Genomic DNA, 25,399 nt, shown 5'->3' with positions numbered 1-25,399 from the left:
GTTCCTGGATGGCCAGGCTACACAGAGAAACCCTGTCTCGAAAAACAAACAAACAAACAAACAAAAATTCCCAATCTTCCCTTGAAAATTGTTTCTCAGGCAATACAAACCAGCCTTGCAAGAGATGTGACATGTATCTTGTAGCTTGGTGTCCTCTACACTGTATGCTTGATCCTCCTCTAGGCCCTTTAGTTTTAGAATCCAACTTTAAGAAAGACTCACATAGACTTTGCAAAAGACTTTTGAGGTAGTCACACTTTCATCTTCACTGTGCACAGAGGATTGAGACAATTATTACCAAGAAATTTCTTTCCAAAATTATACTGTGCTTAATTATTCCTAAAATAATTCTGACCCTGGGGTCAGAATCTAAAGTTACACTCAACATTGTCTACAGAGAGAATGGATAACATACTTACTGGTTTTAACTACTCAGAAATCCCTGAGTTTGCTCAAGCTCAGGACATAAAATACCAGCAATCTCCAACCACAGATATTTCAAATCCTGAAAATCCATCACCCACAACTAAACCCTATACAAAGCCTGCCTCCCACTCATTTCTCTTCTGCTTCTCACCTGAGCAGAGGCAGCCTCCCTCCAGTGTTCTTCCCAGTCATTATCTTGTGTGTTGTTAATTGACCCACGGGGCTTTGTAGTTTATCTTGACTTCTGAGTACCAGGAGACTTTTTACTTCAGATGTTAACACAGGCACTGGGAAAGATTTTCTCTGAGTGCTGTAGGAATTTCATTGGCTATAACCCACAACACACCCACAACCAGTGCTGAAATAATTACAGAGTGGTATTGAACTAGATTTCTTTTTTGGCTCATGGATTGTTACTCTACCAGAACTAGTGTTTGCAGAGACGTCCACATTTATATCATCTAACCAGTAAACATCAATCATAGTCTTTCATTCTGACTAATGAACTCAGAGCTGAGCCAAAAAATTTCTTCCCCTTTGAAATTTTAGCTTTTTGATATCTTCACTTATAATGACCCATAGAAAATATGCTTTATCAACATCCAGCAAAATGCTTCACACAAAATTGCCCAAATATAGACCAGAAATTTGAGACTAGAATTTGTGATGTACAAATACTAATGCCTGCACCAGTTCTTTTGAAATATATTATAACGTTTACTTTAGCTTTTTGGGGGCAGATTTGTCAATTAGTGAGTCTATGGATTTTGTTTGTTTGTTTGCTTGTTTGTTTTCCTACTGAGAGACAGAAAGGGGTTAGATCCAGAAGGGAGAAAAAGTGGACAGGAACTGAGAAGAATAGAGGGAATGGAAACTCCTCAAGATATATTGGATGAGAAAAAAATCTTCATCATTTTGGATAGATTCTTTGTGATGTTTTTTGGATTCAGTATTTGAGTATTTTATTGAGTATTTTGCATCAATGTACATAAAGGTTCTGAAAGTGTCCACAATGACATGAGCATACTTCAGACTCTCAAACTAGGATCATGAGTATTACTAATGTGCAAAACATGATTTTGCAACAGTACTGTGTGAGTCACAAGGGTTACAAATATTAAATTTTGCACATGAGGAGCATTCCACCTCTGCTAAGGAGTCTGTTTATTGTCATTTTTGTTATTGAAACTCATTTTATCAATGCTGCATATTAATGGAAGTTTGCACAAAACATCTGTGCTTCCTTTAGGTCGATATTTCCAAGGAAAAGAGAATGTGTTAATCTGTATCTGCCTTTGCATTTCCCTCAGACAAATGTCCTACAAGATTAGACTGTGACACAATATGGAAAAAAAAAAAAACAGGTCTCTAGAGTCTACAAAAAGAAAAGAATTCACCCCGAAGCCCAACCCTATAAAAGTAATCAATCCAGTAAAGCCTTTTCATGTCACTATCACAAAAATGTCATAAAAGAGTTTATATGGAAGAGAAATCCTACAAATACAAGCAATGTGCATCAGGTGCATCTGTGGACAGCTAGAAGTGTCTTTACAGCCATCTTCTAGACCCAGTGAGGACACTGTTCATTTGTAGGCAACAGCACTGCCCCTGCATCTGTTGCCGTGGCACCTACCAGACATATTCTGAATGGTGTATTTACATCAAAGCCTGCATATATCTCAGTGTAAAATTAATGGAGAGTGTAACTTTATTCAGTAAATGTTAATATTTACAGTCATATGATGGTGCTTTATAACCTACGTGTTCTAATTCAATCAAATCTGCAATGGTTCCTCATATGACTAATATCTAAAATGCTCTCTTGGGATGCCTATTCAGTCCCCTGGAGAAAGGGAAATGAAATAGCAAAAAGAGAACCAGGGGAGTTAAGAAAGATGGGAGAACCGGGTGTAGTGGCACAAGCCTTTAATCCCAGCACTCCGGAGGCAGAGGCAGGCGGATTTCTGAGTTTGAGGCCAGCCTGGTCTACAGAGTGAGTTCCAGGACAGCCAGGGCTATACAGAGAAACCTTGTCTTGAAAAACCAAAAACCAAAAACCAAAAAAAGAAAAAAAGGAAAAAAAAAAAAAGAAAAAAAGAAATAAAAATATGAGGGGAAAAATGTCTCACATGCTCTCCCAATCTTATATCCATCCATGTAGGATGCACTCTCCTTGCAGAGCCATGGCTGAGATACAGCTTCCTAGGACTCCATCCAGTCAGATGAGCTCATGTTTCCTTCCCACCCTCAGTGTGGCAAAGGGGTACAGGTTCCACACTGAGCACCTCCTGGCCTCATCTCTTTCCTGTTTTGAGTCTGGCCCAAGTAGGTCTCACAGGGAGTCCAACCTGTGTAAGAAAGCAGGTTCAGTGTCCTCTCTAACCTCTGGGCTAATTGTCGCCTTTTATTGTGTCTACACAGCCTCCTTCCTCTGTGGTAGCTAGCAGGTAGCCATAGGCTCCTGGTCCAATTGCTCATGCAATGGCTGACACCACAGATCACCTGCAAGGGCATCCACTGTGTGATTGATGAGGTTGCTCTTATTCTCCGTCTCAGAGAGCACCTCTGAATGATAAGTTGGCAACATCATTCTCTTTTTCTACTTCCTTATGTCTGACTCATTTGCTTCTTGTCAGTCATCCATCTCTTTTGATTTAAAAGGAGGACAGAGAAACATGAGGAAGAGGAGGAGGTAGAGAAGGGGGAGGAGCAAGAGGTGGAGGAGGAGGCTGTAACCCAGGAGCAGGGACTCTGAGTACCACCTTCTCATTTTTCAGAGAGGGGGTTAGAGTAGCTGTCACCAGCATTTCCAGTCTGGGGACACTAAGGTGGAGAGCACCTCTGCAAGCAGGTCAGATTTGCAAATGGAACCAGACCTCTTGCTCTGGGACCAAAGTGACTGTAGGCGGTCATCAAGGTGTGGGAGGTGGAGGTGTGGGTGGTAAAGACATGGGAGATATAGGAGTAGAAGTTGTGGGAGGTTTTGGTGTGGGAGGTGTAGGTATGGGAGCTGTGGGAAGTGAAGTTGTGTTCCTTCTGCAGTAGCTAAAATTGCATCTTAAAGGGCAGCTGTCTACTCTGTCATGTCATACTGTCTTGTCTGATTCAAGGATAGTGGCATTTGTTGCTCCAGAAGGGAGCTTCAGAGAAGTTCAGAGATGGAGGTTCCAGTCAGTCATACCAGCTCCCTACATGGGAGACAGAGACAAGAACACCCGCCCTCCAGGAGTTCACACAATAACACATGTGTTAGTCAGGGTTCTTTAGGAGAGGATCTGAGACAGAGTACATATGATAAGGAAGACACGTTGAATTGACTTCCATGATATGGACCCAGTGGTTCCTCTATCCATGATGCTGGATGCCTTAGCAGTTCCAATCTGGTGTTGAAGGCCTTGGGCATTCCTGGAGAGTCTCTGGGCTTCAGCCCATATTGAAAGGCTGAAAAACTGGGCTTCTCAAAGAAATGAGACAGGCACAATTACCAGCAAGGAATGAAGGTAGGCAAACAAATAGCAGGGTATTTTCCTTGAACTTCTGTCTCCTCTGGGAATCTTCATCCACCGTAGAAACACCTCTATAGACCCACACAGAGGCTTGTTTCATAGTTAATTCCAGATCCAACCAACTAGCCTTCAAGTTGCCCCTGCAAGTCCAGAAGAGAGCTCCAGGCATGTAGCCTTTAGGAATCCTCACTTGCCTGTTGTGCTCACCTCGTCCAGCAAGAAAAAACGCAACACGGTCGGATTCTTCTCAACAGCCTTTTTTATTTCAGGAACACCTCGATGCTACGGGAACTCTGGAAACCCAGGGAGGACTGCTTATATACACCCCAGCACTGGGGAGAGCTACGAGTCCTCCTGGGATTGGTCAGTCTGCCGGCACTTTGATTTGTATGCACCCGCTCGGGAGGGGTTGGCGCCAGATTCGGGCTAGCGCCTGCTCAGTAGCAATAGCATTGTTTACCACGACGGTGTACCGGAGGCCAGTGCCATCTTTTAGGCGCCTGATAGCCTACACTTTGCCCTGGGGTGGGGTTTTCTATGCTGAAGCTTCTTTTGAGTCACTGTGCTCTGCCAAGTAACCCCCCAGACTCCTTGGTCCACTGAGTCAGACCTGGGTGGGAGGGTGTCTTTGTTCTGTTGGTGGTACTCTCTCTGGGCTGTCTAGACATTGTTCACCTCTCCCCAGGAGTCACCCAGTAGCAGAGATGACTTCATGGCACTGGAGAAGGAAATAAGCCATTCATTTCCTTTGAGTGGCCTTCAAGTGTGTTTAGACAAACTTATCTGTGTGTTAAAACTCAGATCCAGGCAAATTTGGATGAAATTTTTTGGGGGGGGGGATCTTTTTTTTTTTTTTTACCAAGCAGAGTAGTGAAAGTTGGGAGTCTGGAAGCTTCCCTGAGAGGCAAGTCTCCTTCCCACCACCTCCTGCCATGAACTTGCCTCCTCTGCCTTAATGAATGGATTCCATCATAATGTAAACATCTTGTTGAAATTAACCTTATTTTTAAAGGAGAGCAAGATCATTGTAAAGGTGGGTCATGAAAAGTTACATCAACCTGTCCAAGACTGGTGATGTGTTTGTCTGGCACAGACCATGCCCCATGTGTCTGGACTCCAGACTGGGCTTATGCTAAGCTTAGTCCCTATAGAGTCTCTAAACCCTCTCATGATCTATGCAGGCTTTTTTTTTTAAAGATTTATTTATTTATTACATGTAAGTACACTGTAGCTGTCTTCAGACACTCCAGAAGAGGGTGTCAGATTTCCTTATGGATGGTTGTGAGCCACCATGTGGTTGCTGGGATTTGAACTCAGGACCTTCGGAAGAGCAGTCAGTGCTTTTAACCGCTGAGCCATCTCACCAACCCCTATGCAGGCTTTTTAGGTGAGCCTTAGACTTCCATGAGCTTCTCATGTTAATACTTAGATCATTTAGGCTTTATCCTAGAAATAATGAATAATGCCCATGTCTGGCATTATTCCCAATACACTCAGTGGCCAACACCATGGCCATTATCTGCAATACATTCACTTGAGCACTTGAGATCACCCACCTCTGTGTGTAGCTTGTGCACACCTGCAACTATGTGTGGTTGAGGGAGGCCAGATGCTGATGTCAGATGCCTTTCCCTATCACTCTCCTCCTTATGTGACAGGGTCCTTCTCTGAATCTGGAGACAATTCAGTTAGTTAGTCAATAAGCTCCATGGATTCCCAGTGTACTGGGGGGGGCAGGTGCACCCCACCATACATAGCTATTTTCCCCAGATCCTTGTGCTTGTGAAAGATCCTGAGAGAGAGTGAAAAATTATTTAAGCCCCTAGATCTGTGTCCAAAATAAACCTCACTAATGGCAGGGAGTAGAACTTGCCCCATTGTTCCAGGATTCCAGGCGTTTGCAGGTTTGCCTTTCTAATAAACCTCTTGCAGTTTGCATCAAGACCATTTCTTGTGAATGATTTGGGGTGTCACCTATCCTGAGTCAGAATGTGTGTGTGGGGGGTCCTCACGTTGTGGGTCTTTCATTTGGTGCATGGGCTGGGAAACACGACCATCCCTCACACCAGAGAATCGACTTGGAGATATGGGGATCCCCTCTGGAATGTGTTTGTGCTGGTCGGTGTCTCTGTTCTGAGTGTTTGTTTTCTGTTTTCTGTGCTTTTTGTGTTGCTTTGTTTGTGTATCATCCTTTGTTTCTGAATCACGGCACTGCCTGACTTTATACTAATCAGCCTGATTTTGGATCCACCTGAGTTTGGTTTTAAAAATTGCCCTGGGGGATGCCCCATATGTAGAGACCTTTGTCCCATCTGTAGGGACCTTTGTCCCATCTGTAGGGCCCATCTGTAGGGACCTTTGTCCCATATGTAGGGACCTTCGTCCCATCTGTTGGTCGGTAGTGAAATTGTTACCCTCTTGTCGTGAACCACCCATCTGATTCAGAGACCCTCTGGGTCATTTCTCTGGTTTTGGTTGTCCCAGTGGAAGTGGACAAAGATGTCTTTGTGTTTGTAGATGATGGTGTTTTCTGAAATGCCTGCTTTCTGTTTGCAGCTGTCCTCTCGGGCCTTAAGGACCGGAGGACTGTGGTCTGTAGACTTGCTAGGAGGACTACAGGCTGCCACCCTGGGGGATGCCCTGGGAAGTGGGGAGAGCCAGGGCTGTCTGGTAGTTTCCGGAGATCGGTCAGAGGGACCGAGTTCTGTTGTTGAAGCTGGTCTATTTGTGGAGGACACAAAAGGGTCGCGGGTATCTAGATCTGTTGGTTTCTTTTTTGTGGTTGTGTGTGTGTGTGTGTGGTTTTTTGTTTGTTTGTTTGTTTTTTGAGACAGGGTTTCTCTCTCTCTCTCTCTCTCTCTCTCTTTTTTTTTTTTTTTTTTTTTTGGTTTTTCGAGACAGGGTTTCTCTATATAGCCCTGGCTGTCCTGGAACTCACTTTGTAGACCAGGCTGGCCTCGAACTCAGAAATCCGCCTGCCTCTGCCTCCCAAGTGCTGGGATTAAAGGCATGCGCCACCACGACCGGCTGTTTGTGTGTTTTTGTGTATGTGTTTAGACCTATGTGAAAATCTAGAGAAGCGAAAGTAATTCTCATAGGTGCTTTGTACCCTGAGGAAACGGGTTTGAAAAAGCAGTACTCTCCGACTATCTGGGGATAATTTGGTGAAAGAGAAAAAACAGACAGGATCAATTGGTCTTTGGAGCCCTGCACCTGTAGTTAGAAGTCTAGTGTGGCTTGAGAAGCCCTGCTAGGAGCTAATTGTAAATGCTGCTCTGAAAGGAGACGTGAAAGCCCCACACTGCTTCCAAGATAGAGATTCGCTCTACATTAGACACCACCGCACAGAAAACCTTGAGATTCAGTGGAAAGGCCCTCGTATTATGCTTCTGCTTTTCCATGTGTGTTAGAAAACTGTGTCTAGTTCTAAGATTAGAACTATTTACTAGAAAGAGTGGGGATTGCAAGATCCTGAGAGAGAGTGAAAAATTATTTAAGAACTAGAACTGTGTCCAAAAGAGGCCTTATTAATGGCAGGGAGTAGAACTTGCCCCATTGTTCCAGGCTGCCAAGTGTTTGCAGTTTTTGCCAGGTGTTTGTGGGTTTTGCCTTTCTAATATACCTCTTGCAGTTTGCATCAAGAACGTTTCTCATGAGTGATTTGGGGTGTCACCTATCCTGAGTCAGAACATGGGGGAGTCCTCACGTTGTGGGTCTTTCACTTGTACAGCAATGGCATTACCTACTGAGCTATCTCCCTCCTTCCAGTATTAGAGATCTCAGGTGACATTACCAACCATCTCTACATTTGTTTATTCAAAAAGTATTACATGAGCCATGCATAAATACATGGATTTAAAATATCATCATGAGTAACACCTGGCTTAAGTCTTCTTAATGTTTATTATTTTTTATTTATATGTGTCTTAGGGCTGCCAGCCCTCAGGTCTGTGGTGGTTACCTCAGTAACCACCTCATCACTCACTCCCAGCACTGCCTACCATCCATGAAACCCCGGGTACCAAACCACCTCTGCAGAAAGAAAAAGAAGGAAAAGAGCTGGCACCCTTCCCTGCACACCCTACTCCATGCAGTTCCACCAGGCTGAGCAGAATGCTGCCACTACCCCATCCATTCCTACTCCAGGGCTCATGTTTCTTCTGACCTCCTGCTTTTTCTAATGTTTTAGTTCTGGTGTGGCAGTATTTGCCTTTAATCCCAGAATTCACTGTGCCATTCTGGCTGGCCTGGAGCTCACGGTCAGATCAGGCTAGCCACAAACCCACAGCCAGTGCTTCTCTGGAGGGAGAGATCATGCTTTGTTCTGCTTTACCTTGGCATTGGAGCAGGCACGTTTGTGTTGGCAGCTGCCTCTGTGTGTTGGTCCTCACTGGGCTGCAGGCTCACTACCACACTGGTGACAGAGGCACTGATGAGCAGAGCTCACGTGGTTTGGAGTGCATTTAGAGTTGATGTTTGGGTTCTACCCAAATTATATTTATATATATATATATATATATATATATATATATATATATATATATATATGAGTACACTCTTGCTGTCTTCAGACACTCGAGAAGAGGGCATCATATCCCATTACAGATAATGGAATTGACATCAGGACCTCTGGAAGAGCAGTCAGTGCTCTTAACTGCTGAGCTATCTCTCCAGCCCAGTCTCTTTTTCATTTTTACATTTTATACTTAAGGTTATTATTAATGTGCGTGTGTGCAAGTGCGTGGGAGTACGCACCCCAGTGGGCATGTGGAGGTCAAAGGATAGCTTGCTGGGGTTGGTCCCCTCTTTCACTGTGGGTTCCTGAGCTGAGACTCAGGCTGTCAGGCTTGGCAGCAAGTGCTTCTATCTGCTAAACTGTGTTGGCCTGAGAATGTCTCTTCTTTATAAAGGTTTGCTTTTTATTATTTTAAACTATGTCTCTGTGTGTTTTTGTATGTGGGTATGTGTTGGGACAGAAAATGCTTCAAACCAAACTTGGGTTCTCTGCAAAAGCAATACTTGAACCTTATGGCTGAGCCATCTCCAGCCCCAAGAGTGGGCCTTTCCAGTTTGGATCTCTGCAGACATCCTTCTGTCAGCTCTCTTTATTTTTTTTTAATTTTTAAAAAAGATTTATTTATTCATTATATGTAAGTATACTGTAGCTGTCTTCAGACACTCGAGAAGAGAGAGTTAGATCTTGTTATGGACAGTTGTGAGCCATCATGTGGTTGCTGGGATTTGAACTCAGTACATTTGGAAGAACAGTCAGTGCTCTTAACTGCTAAGCCATCTCTCCAGCCCCACTTCTGTCAGCTTTCTGTTGCTGTGAAAATTGTGTGAGAAAATCACCCTAAATAAGGAAAAGAGCACTGGCATATAGGTTCAAAGTTGTGGTCTGCAGTCCATTGTCACTTGTTTCTGGGTCTTGCTGAGTATATCACTGCCTGGGGCATGTCCTGGAGGCTGTTGACCTTCTAGGGCTGTGGTTTTCAATCTTAATACTGTCACCCTTTAATACAGTTCCTCATGGTTTGGTGACTTACAGCCCTAAAACTTTAGTTGCTCCCTCATAACTGTAATTTTACTGTTTGTTATGAAACGTACTGTAAATAACTGATACATCAGCAGGATATCTGAAGTGACCCCTCACACACGGGGGTTGGGATGCAGAGAGGAAACCCTGAGGACACAGAGGGAGTGGGGCAACCATTCTGTTCCAGACCACATGCCCAAATTACCATCTAGTCCCAACTCCTGAAGGTTCTGCCACTTCACAATGGTACCACAGGCTGTTGAGCAAGTTAGAGCGTCCAGGCCTTAAGGGGACACTCGCTCTCCAAATTATACCAACCTGTTTTAGTGTTCAGCTGTGTTTTTTTTGGATATATATATTTGTGTTTGTGTCTGTGTGTGTGTGTGTGTGTGTTGCCTGCATGCATTCTGCACACCATGTGTATGCCTGGTGCCCACGCAGAGGATGAGCCACCATGTGGGTGCTGAGAACTAAACCTAGGTACTCTGCAAGAACAGCAAATGCTCCTAACCGCTGAGCTGACTCTCCAGCCCCTGCCCTGTTCCAGTGTATTTGGGGAAAGAAAGAGTCAGCTAGAGACTTTACATGTACTCACTTATTTTTGACTAGTCTCACTTCCAAGCCCTTGCTACCCTGGAACTTGTGATCCTCTTGCCTCCTGAGTTTCCAGAAGACTGTGTGCATGTGACACTATGCCTAAATAGGAATTTAGAACATATTCGCTGGTACTTTTCTACCCTTAGCATCTCAACTCGGGCTGCTGATACTCCTTTAGTAGCCAGGGGTTGGGCTAGAGGTTATTTTTTAATCAAAGCATAATTTCAAGCATGCACACACAAGCACCTGCTGCCACCTGGTGGCGCTATCCCAGGACTTCAGAGCCTTTTGATGGACCAAGATTCAGTCTTGCATTTTATAGGTTCACTTATAGTCGAAATGCATTACAGCTGGTCAAAACTTACAGTATGGCCAGCATAGGTGTTCTGATATAGGAAGCATATGTGAATTTCTTTATTTCAGCCAATGGATTTCTACACATAAAAGGTATAAAGCAGCAGAAGAAGGAAGACATGTCGTGAGTGATTGGTGTCAGGGACTCTGTGGCACATAGTGGATCTGAAAATAACCTGGCAGAATCTCTTGGTCATGTGACTTGGGCAGAAGAACAGCCTTCTTCAGCTCACAAAATTAGGATGGGCTGGGATAAACTTTCTTGTTTGAAGTTAACCCTGAGGTTCACTGTTCTTACTGATTGTTTTGTTTGTTTGTTTGTTTTTTTCTGAGACAAGGTTTTCTTGAGTGAACTTGCTCTGTAGACCAGGCTACAACTATTGGGATTAAGGCATGTACCACTGCCGCCTGGCATTCATAGATTCTAAATTCAAGTTTCTAGTCATTAAGAACTGTAGTCACAAAGATCATTTTTGCCTGAGAGTAACCCCAGAAAACCCACACTCTAACAGGTGTGATCGCTAGGTTTGCTGTTAGGAATGTAGCTGGCTTTGATGTTCTGGCATGCAGTGGAGTGAGGCCCTAGGGCTTTGAGATGGCCAATGGGGTCCTTGACTTTCAGCCCATAATCTTCTGGTGGTTAGAGAGAGGATGGTTACAGAAATATCAGTCACTTGTTTCTATAAATGTTTCATAATTGTACTGGCTAGTTTGGTGTCAACTTGACACAGCTGGAGTTATCACAGAGAAAGGAGCTTCAGTTGAGGAAATGTCTCCATGAGATCCAGTTGTGGGGCATTTTCTCAATTAGTGATCAAGGGTTTCAGGCCCCTTGTGGGTGGGATCATCTCTGGGCTGGTAGTCTTGGTTCTATTAAGAGAGCAGGCTGAGCAAGCCAGCAAAGAACATCCCTCCATGGCTTCTGCATCAGCTGCTGCTCCCTGACCTGCTTGAGTTCCAGTCCTGACTTCTTTCAGTGATGAACATCAATGTGGGAATTTAAGCTGAATAAACCCTTTCCTCCCCAACTGCTTCTTGGTCATGATGTTTGTGCAGGAATAGAAACCCTGACTAAGACAATAATGTAAACTGAATGTGATGAAATATTAAAAATATCATTCATTAATTATTGAAAAGTTCAGCCTCTGGAAATGGTGATCTCTCTCCTTATACTGCCAGCTTAAAGGCACAATTGAGAAACTGTGAATTACAAAATTGGAATCCCAGAGTGGTGGTGAAATGAATCACCATAAAGTTATTTTCTCCTCTGAAATTTCTTAACCATTTTCAGCTGTAGCCTTTCTATTACAGTGGGCCTTCCCATTCTGTGTTAGGACAGTGCAGGTGCCCCACACTTCACTATGCTTACTATTTTTATATCCCTGTGGTTCTGGAAAAATCAAAGTGACATCATGTTAAACTAAGAGTCTCATGGACTCAAATGTTGGAATAAAATTCAGTTTTATTTTATTATGCTTGTAATTTTATTAGTAAAACAAAGCATTGATACAAGGTTGTATCAAATGTTGCTATTAGTTTCAAAACAAATTAATAGTTTGCCTTGTAAAATGAGTGATTGTAGTAGGATTCAGTGGTATGCAGCTGTGATCCCAGCAGTTTGGGAGGCAGAAGCAGGAAGTTTAAATTTGAAGCCAGACTAGGGTTTTTACCTTAAAGAGAGAGAGGGAGAGAGACAGAGACAGAAACACAGAGAGAGACAGAGAGAAAGAGACAGAAAGACAGAGACACACACAGAGAAAGGGATAGAGACAAACAGACAGAGACAGAGAGAACCCTAAAACTAGAGCATGGTGAGATGTGTCTGAGACTTCATTGTTTGTGAGCAGTTTGCCTCGGGCTAATTCCCTGAGTTGTCACAGCTTCCTTCTTAGTGTGGTTCATATAAAATATATTGGGGTCTCAGCAGTGGATGAGTTGCCCATCTCCCATGGCATAGTTGAGGTGCCTTTTGTTCCATGAACCCTTTGATGAAGACCGGCCCTTGCTGCTGTGAGCTTTACCAGATTCTGTCAATGCCCACAGTCATCCCTGCTATTGTGTCACCCCATGCTGCCCCTGTGGGGACTAAGGGTGAGAGTGCTGTCCCTCCTGAGGCTGCTCTGTCAGAGCTCATGTCCCAGGAGTGTCTTGTGGAGGGAACGAGTCAATTTCTGTCTTCATGATCTGGGTTAGATTTTACATGGGGCACTCCCATAATCAAACCACAGTTTGCCCTTTTCAGATGATCAGTCTCTTTGCTCTCCTCCATTTATGTGCCTGGCTTTGCTTTCCTGTAAGTGTGTTCACTTGCGCAGAAGCCAGATAACACATGATCATCTTCAAAGACAGCAGAACACTGAAGCAGTGATCTGAATCTTACTGTTTTTTTCCCTTTTTCTCCCAATGCAGTTAACAAGCACAAGCCATGGCTAGAGCCCACCTACCACGGGATAACCACCGAGAATGATAACATGGTGCTGGTGGACCTCCCACCACCACCACCACCACACACACACCATTGTACTGGATAAAGTTTCACTGCTGTGGTTTGCAGGTACGAAGGCCAAGCTGTGCACTGTACACAAGCCTGGCCTGGAGAGGGAGCAACTTAAGTCTGGCTGGATGAAAGGACTTCTCAGGAAGTGTTCTGGTAGCCTAGAGCTGTTGTGGCTCCAGACACCACATGTTCTTCTTGTAGTAGTTGAGGTAGCTGACAGTCAGCCATTGTCTTAGTCAGGGTCTCTATTCCTGCACAAACATCATGACCAAGAAGCAAGTTGGGGAGGAAAGGGTTTATTCAGCTTACACTTCCATGCTGCTGTTCATCACCAAAGGAAGTCAGGTCTGGAACTCAAGCAGGTCAGGAAGCAGGAGCTGATGCATGGAGGGATGTTCCTTACTAGCTTGCCTCCTCTGGCTTGCTCAGCCTGCTCTCTTATAGAACCCAAGACTGCCAGTCCAGAGATGGTCCCACCCACAAGGGGCCTTTCCCCCTTAATCACTAATTGAAAAATGCCTTACAGTTGGATCTCATGGAGGCATTTCTTCAACTGAAGGTCCTTTCTCTGTGATAACTCCAGCTGTATCAAGTTGACACAAAACTAAACAGTACAATTGACCCCTTGTCAACTTGACACACAAACAAATCACTAGTAAGCCTCAACCCTTACATTCTTACTCATCCCAAGATCCAAACAACTTTAAAAGTCCCATAGTCTTTACATATTCTTAAAATTTCAATCTCTTTAAAATATCCATCTCTTTTAAAATTCAAAGTCTTTTTACAATTAAAAGTCTCTTAACTGTGGGCTCCACTAAAACAGTTTCTTCCTTCAAGAGGGAAAATATCAGGGCACAGTCACAATCAAAAGCAAAAAAATCAATCTCCAACTGTCCAATGTCTGGGATCCAACTCACGATCTTCTGGGCTCCTCCAAGGGCTTGGGTCAGTTCTCCAGCCATGCCCTTTGTAGCACAGGCGTCGTCCTCTAGGCTCCAGATGCCTGTACTCCACTGCTGCTGCTGCTCTTGGTGGTCATCTCATGGTACTGGCATCTCCAAAACACTGCGTGACCCCTTCAGTCCTGGGCCTTCAATTGCAACTGAGGCTACACCTTCACCAATGGCCTTCCATGGCCTTTCACAGTGCCAAGCCTCAGCTGCTTTGCGTGGCCGCTTCATGCCTTCAAAACCAGTACCATCTGGGTGACCCTTACATATTACCAAGTCCCGCTGCAGCAGGAGTACAACCTTGGCCATCTCTGGAACACAGCCTCTTTGTGCTTTCAGAAAACACTTCCCAGAAGATGTCACCTCAATGATGCTGGTCTCTTCTTAATCACTGCTAATTTCTTAGCTCCAGCTAACCAGCATCAATAGTCCCAGTAATGCAAAGTTTTTGCTTCAGTAGTTCTGGTATCTTGTTAATCACAGCTGATTCTTCAGCCCCAGCTAACCAGAACTACAGAATCTTCACAATCAAAACAGCAATGGCCCTGAAAAGAGTCTTTAATTTTCCCTCTGAAATTTCACAAACCAGACCTCCATCTTCTGCAGTGTTCTCAACATTATCTTCCAAGTTCCTACACAACATCCAACAGAGCTCTTAACAACAGATGGATCTTCAAGCCCAAAGTTCCAAAGTCCTCCCACAGTCCTCCCCAAAACATGGTCAGGTTGTCACAGGAATACCCCACTCTGCTGGTACCAATTTGTCTTAGTCAGGGTCTCTATTCCTGCACAAACATCATGACCAAGAAGCAAGTTGGGGAGGAAAGGGTTTATTCGGCTTACACTTCCATGCTGCTGTTCATCACCAAAGGAAGTCAGGTCTGGAACTCAAGCAGGTCAGGAAGCAGGGGCTGATGCAGAGGCCATGGAGGGATGTTCCTTACTAGCTTGCCTCCTCTGGCTTGCTCAGCCTGCTCTCTTATAGAACCCAAGACTGCCAGTCCAGAGATGGTCCCACCCACAAGGGGCCTTTCCCCCTTGATCACTAATTGAGAAAATGCCTTACAGTTGGATCTCATGGAGGCATTTCTTCAACTGAAGGTCCTTTCTCTGTGATAACTCCAGCTGTGTCAAGTTGACACAAAACTAACCAGTACAGCCATGTTTCTGGTCAAAGGGAGAAATGCTAAACCTAATTGCATCATTATGTGCTGTGCCTTGTGCAGATAGGCAGATACTGTCTAGACACACGCAGCAGAGACTGAGCACACATGGACTACATGAACACTGCTCAGGATAGAGTGGTGTGGTAGGCTTGGGAACCAAGGCTCTGCATGTTCACTTATGTCCGTTTATTCAAATGCCTGTTTCACATCACTCCGGCAATTCTTAGTTCCTTCCATTCCCCTGAAGAGGCTTAAGAAACATTGAGCAGTCTTTGTGGGGTAATAACTTTTTGCCTAGATTTCCTTTTTTCCCCAATCTTTACATTTTACTTAGCTAAATATTTTTTATAGTTTTATTTTGCATATGTGCACCATGTGAATGTCTGGTGTCCACAGAGGTCAGAAGAGCATCACATCTCTTGGAGCCGGAGCTGTGTGGATACTGGAAGTCGAACCAAGGTCCTTTGCAAAGCAGCAAGTGTTCTTAAACATTGAGCTGTCTCTCCAGTCTCTCATTCTGTGGTTTAAAATCATGTATGGTGTTGTGTTATTTAAGAAGTATACATTGCATGCTGAACACATTGTCAATCTGTATTTATTTTTACAGACATGTATCACCATGCCCAATTTAACGAATTTACTTTTTATTTTCTTTTTTGTGTGTATGGGTGTTTTGCCTGCATGTGCCTGTGCACCATGTGCATGCTGTACTCACAGAGACCAGAAGAGGGCACCAGATTCCGTGGAAATGTGCATGACCTTGTGGGTGCTAGGAACCAAACCCAGGTCCTCTGGTAAATCAGCCGGTGCTCTAACCACTGAGTCATATCCTCAGACCCTTGTTTTTTAAGAGAAAGTTTTTGCTATGTTAATGGTAGCTGGCATCAAACTTGTCATCCTCTTGCCTCAGCCTTCTTAATAAAGTTATTAAATGTTTGACATGAGTTATTTTATAAACTTGCACCCTATGTCTTTGAAGAGAAAAACCCTTTAGAACAGTGTCATCGATTTTGATCATGTGGTGATTACATTGCTGACATTTAGTGGTGTTTGCCAATCAGATCTGCCCTGACTGCTGGAGGGCTGTGCTTTCTCAGTCCCAGAGTGAGAGCAAACACTCAGATCACACACACACACACACACACACACACGCGTGCGCATGTGTCTGTGTCCAGGTTTCAAATTTTTCTTTCTTTTTTCTTTTTCCTTTTTCTTTTGTTTTTTAAAGTTTATGAATGTGTTTTACCTGTACGTGTGCAGGTTTGTTAGGAGGTCAGAAAAGGCCATCATATCCCCCGTTGTGAACAGTCATGCGAGTGCAGAGAGTTGACCCAGGTTCTCTGCAGGAGAAACAGGTGCTCTTAACCAGTGGGCCAACCCTCCAGCCTGGGTCCAGCCTTTTATGTAGGTTCTGAGGATCCAAACCTCAGGCAGTCAGGCTTTGTCAGGTTCTTTACCAATAGAGCCAAAACAACTTTTTATTTTTGAGATAGGATTTATTTTGACTCAGCTTTTTAAAGATTTATTTATTTTATGTATCTGTGTGCACTGTCACTCTCTTCAGATACACCATAAGAGGATATCAGATCCCAATACAAATGGTTGTGAGCCACCATTCGGTTGCTGAACTTGAACTCAGAACCTCTTGCAGAACTGTCAGTGCTCCCACCCACTGAGCCATATCTCCAGCCTAACTAATTTTTAAAAAAGATTTTTTGGTTACCTTTGTTATATACACAGGGACACATACACGCATGTACGCATACACACACACATGCTGCACATAATATACCTACACACAGAAACATACATGCACACATGCACACCACACTGCTAATACACATGCAAACATACACTGTACACACTGCACATACACATGTAAATGCACACAAACATACCACACACATATGTATATGCATACAAATGTGTACATGCCACAAATACACACACACACACACACATACACAAGTACAGGTACCTGCAGAGGCCAGGAGAGGGCCTTGTGCTTTGAAGCTAGCTCTAAGTGTCCCGCTCCAGTCTTTTTTTTTTTTTTTTGTACGTACTTTTCATTGCTCCTTCTGTGTGACATTTAGAGCTACATCATAGTTTTAGTGAGATTGCCAAGGATATGCTGCCAGTGAGTTTATATACATTCCTGCATTTTAAGAAGTGATTTAGAGGCTTGGGGAGGCAGCTCAGTAATTAAAAACACTCTGCTGCCCTTGTGGAGGACCAGATTGAATTCCCAGGACTCACATGGTGGATCAGAACTGAAACTCTAGTTCCAGGAAGTACAATGTCCTCTTCTAACCTCGGTGGGCACCAGGCATGCATGCGGTAGGGCACAAACACACATGTAAGTGAAAACACCCTTATACATAAAATAAAATGTTTTGAATAAATTAAGAATAAACCTCTAAAAGGAGAGTAGTGACTCAGGCTGAAACTGTGCTAGCCTGGTACCACAAACCTTGCATTCAGAGCTCAGACCCATGTCACACGTTGAGGAGGCACACACTTTTAGTCCCCTCAGCATTTGTGAGGTGGAAGCAGAAGGATGAAACAGTCAGGCTCATCCTCTGTAACATAGTCACTTTGAGGAAAACCAGCCTGAGCTACATGAGACCCTCTCTTGAAACACAAGGAGGCAAAAAATGACTGTGGTCCAGGATTCTGGGGTCACTGACCCCAGCCTTAATTTACAAAGCGCCAGCTGTGTGCAGTCTGTGGCGCTCAGAACCCACCTTACAGCTAATAATGCAGTTGCTCCTGAGCATCACGAAGAGACACCAGGCACTTTTCCAAATGCTTTATAAATAAAAGTTTTTATTTAACCCTCCACCACTTGAAGCAAGAATGCTTTTTGCCAGCCACATTTTAAAGAGAGGAACTAGGAGCTGGAGAGATGGATTGGTGGTTAAGAGCACTGGCTGCTCTTCAGGGGACAAAAGTTTGTATATAGGTACACACAGTGTCTCATGACCAACTATAACCGCTTGTGCTGTAAGATCATGAATTGACAAACGGGACCTCATAAAATTGCAAAGCTTCTGTAAGGCAAAAGACACTGTAAATAAGACAAAAAGGTCACCAACAGACTGGGAAAGGATCTTTACCATTCCTAAATCAGATAGGGGACTAATATCCAACATATATAAAGGAATCAAGAAGGAGGACTCCAGAAAGTCAAATAACCCCATTAAAAAATGGGACAGAGAGCTAAACAAACAATTCTCAATTGAGGAATATTGAATGGCTGAGAAGCACCTAGAAACATGTTCAACATCCATAATCATCAGAGAAATGCAAATCAAAACAACCCTGAGATTCCACTTTACACCAGTCAGAATGGCTAAGATCAAAAATTCAGGTGACAGCAGATGCTGGAGAGGGTGGAAAAAGAGGAACACTCATCCATTGTTGGAGGAATTGCAAGCTTGTACAACCACTCTGGAAATCAATCTGGCAGTTCCTCGGAAAATTGGACATAGTACTACCGGAGGATCCAGTAATACCTCTCCTGGGCATATATCCAGAAGATGTTCTAACTGGTAATAAGAACACATTTTCCACTATGTTCATAGCACCCTTATTTTTAATAGCCAGAAGCTGGAAAGAACCCAGATGTCCCTCAACAGAGGAATGAATACAGAAAAGTTGGTACATTTATACAATGAAGTACTACTCAGCAATAAGAAACGATGAATTTATGAAATTCCTAGGCAAATGGATGGATCTGGAGGGTATCATCCAGAGTGAGGTAACCTAATCACAAAAGAACTCACATGATGTGTAGTCACTGCTAAGTGGATATTAGCCAGAAACTTAGAATACCCAAGATACAATTTGCAAAACACATGAAACACAAGAAGAACAAAGACCAACGTGTAGATACTTCGCCCCTTCTTCGAATTGGGAAAAAACACCCATGGAAGGAGTTACAGAGACAAAGTTTGGAGCTAAGACAAAAGGAAGGACCATCCAGAGACTGCTGAACCTGGGGATCCATTCCATAATCAGCAACCAAACACAGACACCATTGTATACACCAGCAAGATTTTGCTGAAAGGACCCAGATATAGCTTTCTCTTATGAGCCTATGCCAGTGCCTGGCAAACACAAAAGTGGATGGTCACAGTCAGCAATTGGATGGAACACAGGGCCCTCAATGGAGGAGCTAGTAAAAGTACCTAAGGATCTGAAGGGGTCTGCAACTCTATAGGTGGAACAACAATATGAACTAACCATTACCCCCAGAGCCCGTGTCTCTAGCTGCATCTGTAGCAGAAGATGGCCTAGTTGGCCATCATTGGGAAGAGAGGACCCTTGGTCTTGCAAACTTTATATGACCCAGTGCAGGGGAAATCCAAGGCCAAAAAGTGCGAGTGGGAGGGTAGGGTAGCAGCGGGGTAGGGTATAGGGGATTTTCAGGATAGCATTAGAAATGTTAATGAAGAACATACCTACTAAAAAATTGGAAAAATAAAAAATAAAAATAAAAAATAAATGTTTATAGTATGATAAATCTAAAGACAGCTAAAACTTTAAAAAGTGCTAAATATTGCTTAAGGTTCAATGACATATCCAGTGGTCCTTATGGGACTAATATTTAAACCTCCCAGTGGATGCATAATCTCCAATGGCAAAGATCTTGACTAGCACAGTCGTAAAATAGCAGCGTTACAAACAATGGATGGATATGAATTGTACCAATTTTAAACCTGCTCCAAGAGAAATATAACCATGTTTGCAACCAACAAGCCCATCGTCTCAGAAATTATTATGTAAGTATCCAGACAACAATAAGATGAATAAAAAAATCAGGAAAAGTTACACTTACATGGTCAGCAATTTAACAACACAGTTATGAAATGCACACTAGGATTTGAGGATCAGTGTTCTTATGAGCAGCAGAGTAAGGGGTTTCAATCATGGTCCAGTGCCTGTCTTTCCACTAGCCTAGCAGCTTCTTTGACCTTGGAGTGTCCAAGTCTTCTTGTTTGCAGTTCCTGCCACTGCTCTGGTGACTGAAAATTTCCACAAGACTTAACTTGGGGACAACTAAAGAGGAAGGGAATTTTTACATGGCTGTGAGAACCCAGGCAGTGTTCTCTAGTCCTAGTTCCACAACATGCAGCTCCAGACTCCTACTGACAAGGATGGGCTGCTGATCCCACTCTCTTCCTTCAGGCCCTCAGTCCGTCTTCTGAGTTCTCCTGTAATAAAATTACTTTCAACCAAGGAATAACTCTTTCCACCTACTCCATGTGTTTCCCATCCTCAGGCTGTCCCATCAGTTGTCCTAAAGCTGAAGAGAAGTTTCCTTTCCCTGGAAGGTACTGACATAGACCTAGTGGGTTACTTAAAATCTAGCCACTGGAAGTTCTTCTAGAAATGCCCATCAGGCTCCTATAGTGTGGCTCTTGTTAAACATTTTACAATGCTCTTCCACAAATAGTTAATGTTCTAAATCCAGTGAGCTTTAGTCTCCATGTTCTTCAAACATGATATGGTTAATTATCCTGAACCAAGGACTTGCATCTTTATCAATCTACACATGCTGTCTTCCACATAACTCAAACAGTGAGTCTACCTGGACTTATTTTGTCAATCATCACCATATGCTTGCGGTACCATAGACAAGAAGTGTGTGTATAAATGGCTATAGAATGAATATTGTGTGAGGGGTACAAGGTAAGATGTGTCTTCATTGTGTACTTCTAGAAATTTTTCCACCTGGAACCTGGAAGTTACTTCAGATTTGGGTAATAATCTCTCAGTCATTATTAAGCGGTGAGTCCTAAATCCACTGAACATGTGCAATGAGAATCAAGAGAGACTGTCCAACTGGTTGCAATTTCCAGACTGGTAAGAGCTACTCAAGCCACTTATTTTTCATTTGCCTGGTATGTAAGTTTCAACATCCCTGATGAAGCTATTGGCAGAAAATACCTATGATCATTTGAAATGAAGGGCCACTATTGCTTCTTCTCATACTTAGATTCTACTAATGAGGAGGTCCTGTTTCATCAAATTCCAATATTGAGACCAATGAAATGTTATCATTCATTATTTTGACACAAGCTGAACAATTTCCTTGTTATTTTTTTAAAGTCAAGGAAAATATATGAGTGATATAGATTTGTTCATTGTACCATTTGATTTTTTTCTTAGATCCTAATTTACTGAAACTTCTTGAATTTAGGATAAATATTCTAATATCATATTGAACTCGGAGTAAAAGTACTTCTTTCAGTACTTCCCAATGTATCTCCAGGATGGTTGGATTTCTAAACAGTGCATGAGTATGCACCTCATCTAAGATTTACAGATTCATGATATTTGTATGAATGAACTCATACATGAAATTAAGATGAAGATAATACCTTAGTAGTGAGTTGTTGAGTTTTTGTTCAGAATGTATATTCTGAGATGTGCAAAATATTAGCATTCTGTAGATGATTTAAGAAAAGAATGGAAATCTATTTCATTCCTTACGGTAGAGTGGAATATTAAGGCACAACAGGACCAGACACCACAATGTCTTGTAATATGTGTCAACAGTCAGCATTTTTTTTAAAAAGATTTTTTTCAAAGATTTATTTACTATACATAAGTATACTGTAGTTGTCTTCTGACACACCAGAAGAGGGCATCAGATCTCATTACAGGCGGTTGTGAGCCACCATGTGGTTGCTGGGATTTGAACTTAGGACTTTCAGAAGAACAGTCGGTGCTCTTAACCACTGAGCCATCTCACCAGCCCAACGGTCAGCATTTTTCTGAGACTTATAGGACTTTTGTTCAATAAATGGGAATTAATGACTTCAGAATCATGCAGAGACACAGCAAAGTCTGGATAGCTATCCTTGAAATCTATGTAGCCATGTTTTCATTTATTTTTTGTAGATTTTTCTTTCATACTTCCTTGAACTCAAGAGAGAGCAGACTTGTTGCTGAGGCTCTGAAAGCTTCTACGTATTTTCTGTTTCTTTTTATCTTAGCCTAGTAATACTTGCCTGGAACATTGAACTGAATCTTACTTATTTTAGTTAACACAAAGCACCATATGTAAAACAGTATTTTTAACTTTTTAATGCTAAATACTGACATTGAATTCAAATTATTTTAGGGTGGGCAGACTACCCTACACTTCAATGAATGATTTCTTAATTTTAAGACAATTGGAAATATGTGTTTTCCTATGCTGTTAAGCAACCACTGTGACAGGGTCGTTACATCCCAAAGGTATTGTTATCCACCAGTTAAAAATCACCACTATTAACTTTATGATACAGGTTTGCAAAAATGTTCATGACTTCAGTCTATGTTTTATGTGAGGCATTTCCTGGGAAGATGCAACATATATTCATCTGAGTATCCCAACTGCAAATTGGAAACAACCAAAGCAAATTTGTTGAATCTTTCAGTTTTATTGGAGTTAGTTACAGGACAATAAAAATATACAAAATGCTACCAGTTTTATTACCTATTTTGAGGGTTGTATTAAAGACCTTAAATAGTTTCCTTTTGAAATGGATTATTTCTTTCTCGATTAAAGTGTTATAAAATACTATCTTCTGACTTCCCAACTTGTCTTCATCTGGTAACGTTTGAGGATGAACAAGTAAAAAGGTGTCATGAAAAGCTTTCTACATTTCACATTTTCAGAGTTTCTCACAGCATAAATAGTTGACATTACCTAAGATTTGAACATTGCATGAATATTTTCACAAGATTTTCATAATCATACTAATTCTCTAGTGTGGAGCCTCAAGTGTTGTCAAGAATACACCATTTTCCCCAACAGAAATACTTTACCCTAAAAAGTTCTTAGATGTTCTCTCTGACCTGAAATGAAGTCAAAGATATTTCTTCATACAATGCATGAGTTAAGTTTCTAGCCTGTAAGTATTCACTGTTACAGTCTAGGAAATAGGCCAAAAGGAAAGGATTCATACCTACAATATATTTGAAAAGTTTGTCTTCTCTAAGTATTCTCTAATGAATTTTGAGATAATATATCTTGGTAAAGAATTGCCTCATTTACTTCATTTATAAAGATTCTCTACTGTATGAAATAACTGATGATTTCTAAGACTGACATTGTGAGTATTGTATTTGTCACATACAATCTATTTGTAAGGTTTCTTTCCTGTATGAATTCTCTGATGAATACCAAGATGGAATTTTCGGGAAAAGCATTTTTCACATTCACTGCATTTGTAAGGTCTCTCTCCTGTATGAATTCTCTGATGAATACCAAGATGTAATTTTCGGGAAAAGCATTTTTCACATTCACTGCATTTGTAAGGTTTCTCTCCTGTATGAATTCTCTGATGAATACTAAGATTGGATTGTTTGGTAAAGCATTTGTCACATTCACTGCATTTGTAAGGTTTCTCTCCTGTATGAATTCTCTGATGAATTCTCAGACTGCTTTTTACAGTAAAGCATTTGCCACATTCACTGCATTTGTAAGGTTTCTCTCCTGTATGAATTCTCTGATGAATTCTCAGACTGCTTTTTTCAGTAAAGCATTTGCCACATTCATTGCATTTGTAAGGTTTCTCTCCTGTATGAATTCTCTGATGAATTCTCAGACTGCTTTTTTCAGTAAAGCATTTGCCACATTCACTGCATTTGTAAGGTTTCTCTCCTGTATGAATTCTCTGATGAATTCTCAGACTGCTTTTTTCAGTAAAGCATTTGCCACATTCAGGGCATTTGTAAGGTTTCTCTCCTGTATGAATTCTCTGATGAATAGTAAGATTGGATTGTTGGGTAAAGCATTTGTCACATTCACTGCATTTGTAAGGTTTCTCTCCTGTATGAATTCTCTGATGAATACCAAGATGGAATTTTCGGGTAAAGCATTTGTCACATTCACTGCATTTGTAAGTTTTCTCTCCTGTATGAATTCTCTGATGAATTCTCAGACTGCTTTTTTCAGTAAAGCATTTGCCACATTCACTGCATTTGTAAGGTTTCTCTCCTGTATGAATTCTCTGATGAATACTAAGACAGGATTGTTGGGTAAAGCATTTGTCACATTCACTGCATTTGTAAGGTTTCTCTCCTGTATGAATTCTCTGATGAATACTAAGATTGGATTGTTTGGTAAAGCATTTGTCACATTCACTGCATTTGTAAGGTTTCTCTCCTGTATGAATTCTCTGATGAATTCTCAGACTGCTTTTTTCAGTAAAGCATTTGCCACATTCACTGCATTTGTAAGGTTTCTCTCCTGTATGAATTCTCTGATGCATAGTAAGATTGAATTTGTTTTTAAAACATTTGTCACATTCACTACATTTGTAAATTATCTCTTCTGTATGAATTCCCTGATGAATACTAAGATGGATCTGATGGGTAAAGCATTTGTCACTTTTACTACTTTTGTAAGGTTTCTTTCCATGATAAATTCTCTGCTGACTTTGTAGGTTTTCTCTCTGGGTAAGATATTTGTGAAATTCACTACATTTGTAAGGGTTCCCTGCAATATTGTCTTTTTTCACCATGACTTTATGTTTAGAAACAAAAATATTGTCTAATTCTGCATTTCGGTTGTGTTTTTTCTTCTGCATGTTAATTCCTTGATTGAGACTAATGGTAGAAAACAAACTTAAACTGTTTACAGAGTCATTGTATTTGCAAACTTCTTTAGTGTTCCTGGGCTTAAGTCTTTTTTGGTTCGAGAATTGAAGAGCATCAGAGCTGTGATTAGTTTTGTAAGGTGTACACTGGAGGGATTCAAGAATGACATTGCTAAGCTTGTCCCATTTAGAAGACTTCTCTTGAATATTCATGTGTTCATGGACAATGTACTGGCTGTCTTGATCCAATACCTTCCCATTCTTTCCACGTATGCAATGATTTTCTGAAAAAAAAGGGGGGGGCAATTAGAGGTGACATGAATTACTTATATAAGGAGTAAGGGACTCAATAATCAGTGAGCTTATGGATTCGTACTCTCAAGAAAGGTTTCTCTCTCTCTCTCTCTCTCTCTCTCTCTCTCTCTCTCTCTCTCTCTCTCTCTGTGAATCATTACATGTATCCTCAGAAGAACCTCAAATATGATCTATATCAAATGACTGGAAATGATAATACCCTGCTAAATGTTATTTTCAAATTAGACATCATACCACCTCAAATATAATAACCCAGAATTGCTCCAAAAGAAGTGACATGATGTGTACTCACTGATAAGTGGATATTAGCCCAGAAACTTAGAATACCCAAGATATATCATACAATTTGTGAAACACATGACACTCAAGAAGAACGAAGACCAAAGTATGGACACTTTGCCCCTTCTTAGAATTGGGAAAAAAACTCCCATGGAAGGAGTTACAGAGACAAAG

General features: G+C 41.9%; 2 protein-coding genes across 2 annotated transcripts in view; both read right to left on the bottom strand.

Annotated features, from left to right (window-relative positions):
• The window catches only part of Zfp978 (zinc finger protein 978), a 267,146-nt gene that overhangs the window by 35,845 nt on the left and 205,902 nt on the right, over positions 1 to 25,399 (bottom strand). The window lies entirely within an intron of this gene.
• The window catches only part of Zfp988 (zinc finger protein 988), a 28,464-nt gene continuing 25,180 nt past the window's right edge, over positions 22,116 to 25,399 (bottom strand). The window contains exon 4 of the mRNA NM_001384232.1: positions 22,116 to 24,915. Within this exon, the coding sequence (NP_001371161.1) occupies positions 23,171 to 24,915 (1,745 nt within the window). The 3' untranslated portion in view covers positions 22,116 to 23,170. The remainder of the gene's footprint in view (positions 24,916 to 25,399) is intronic.

This window comes from Mus musculus, chromosome 4 (genome assembly GCF_000001635.26).
Source record: "Mus musculus strain C57BL/6J chromosome 4, GRCm38.p6 C57BL/6J".
Taxonomy (NCBI): Eukaryota; Metazoa; Chordata; class Mammalia; order Rodentia; family Muridae; genus Mus; species Mus musculus.
This window is presented reverse-complemented; position numbering and strand designations above follow the sequence as displayed.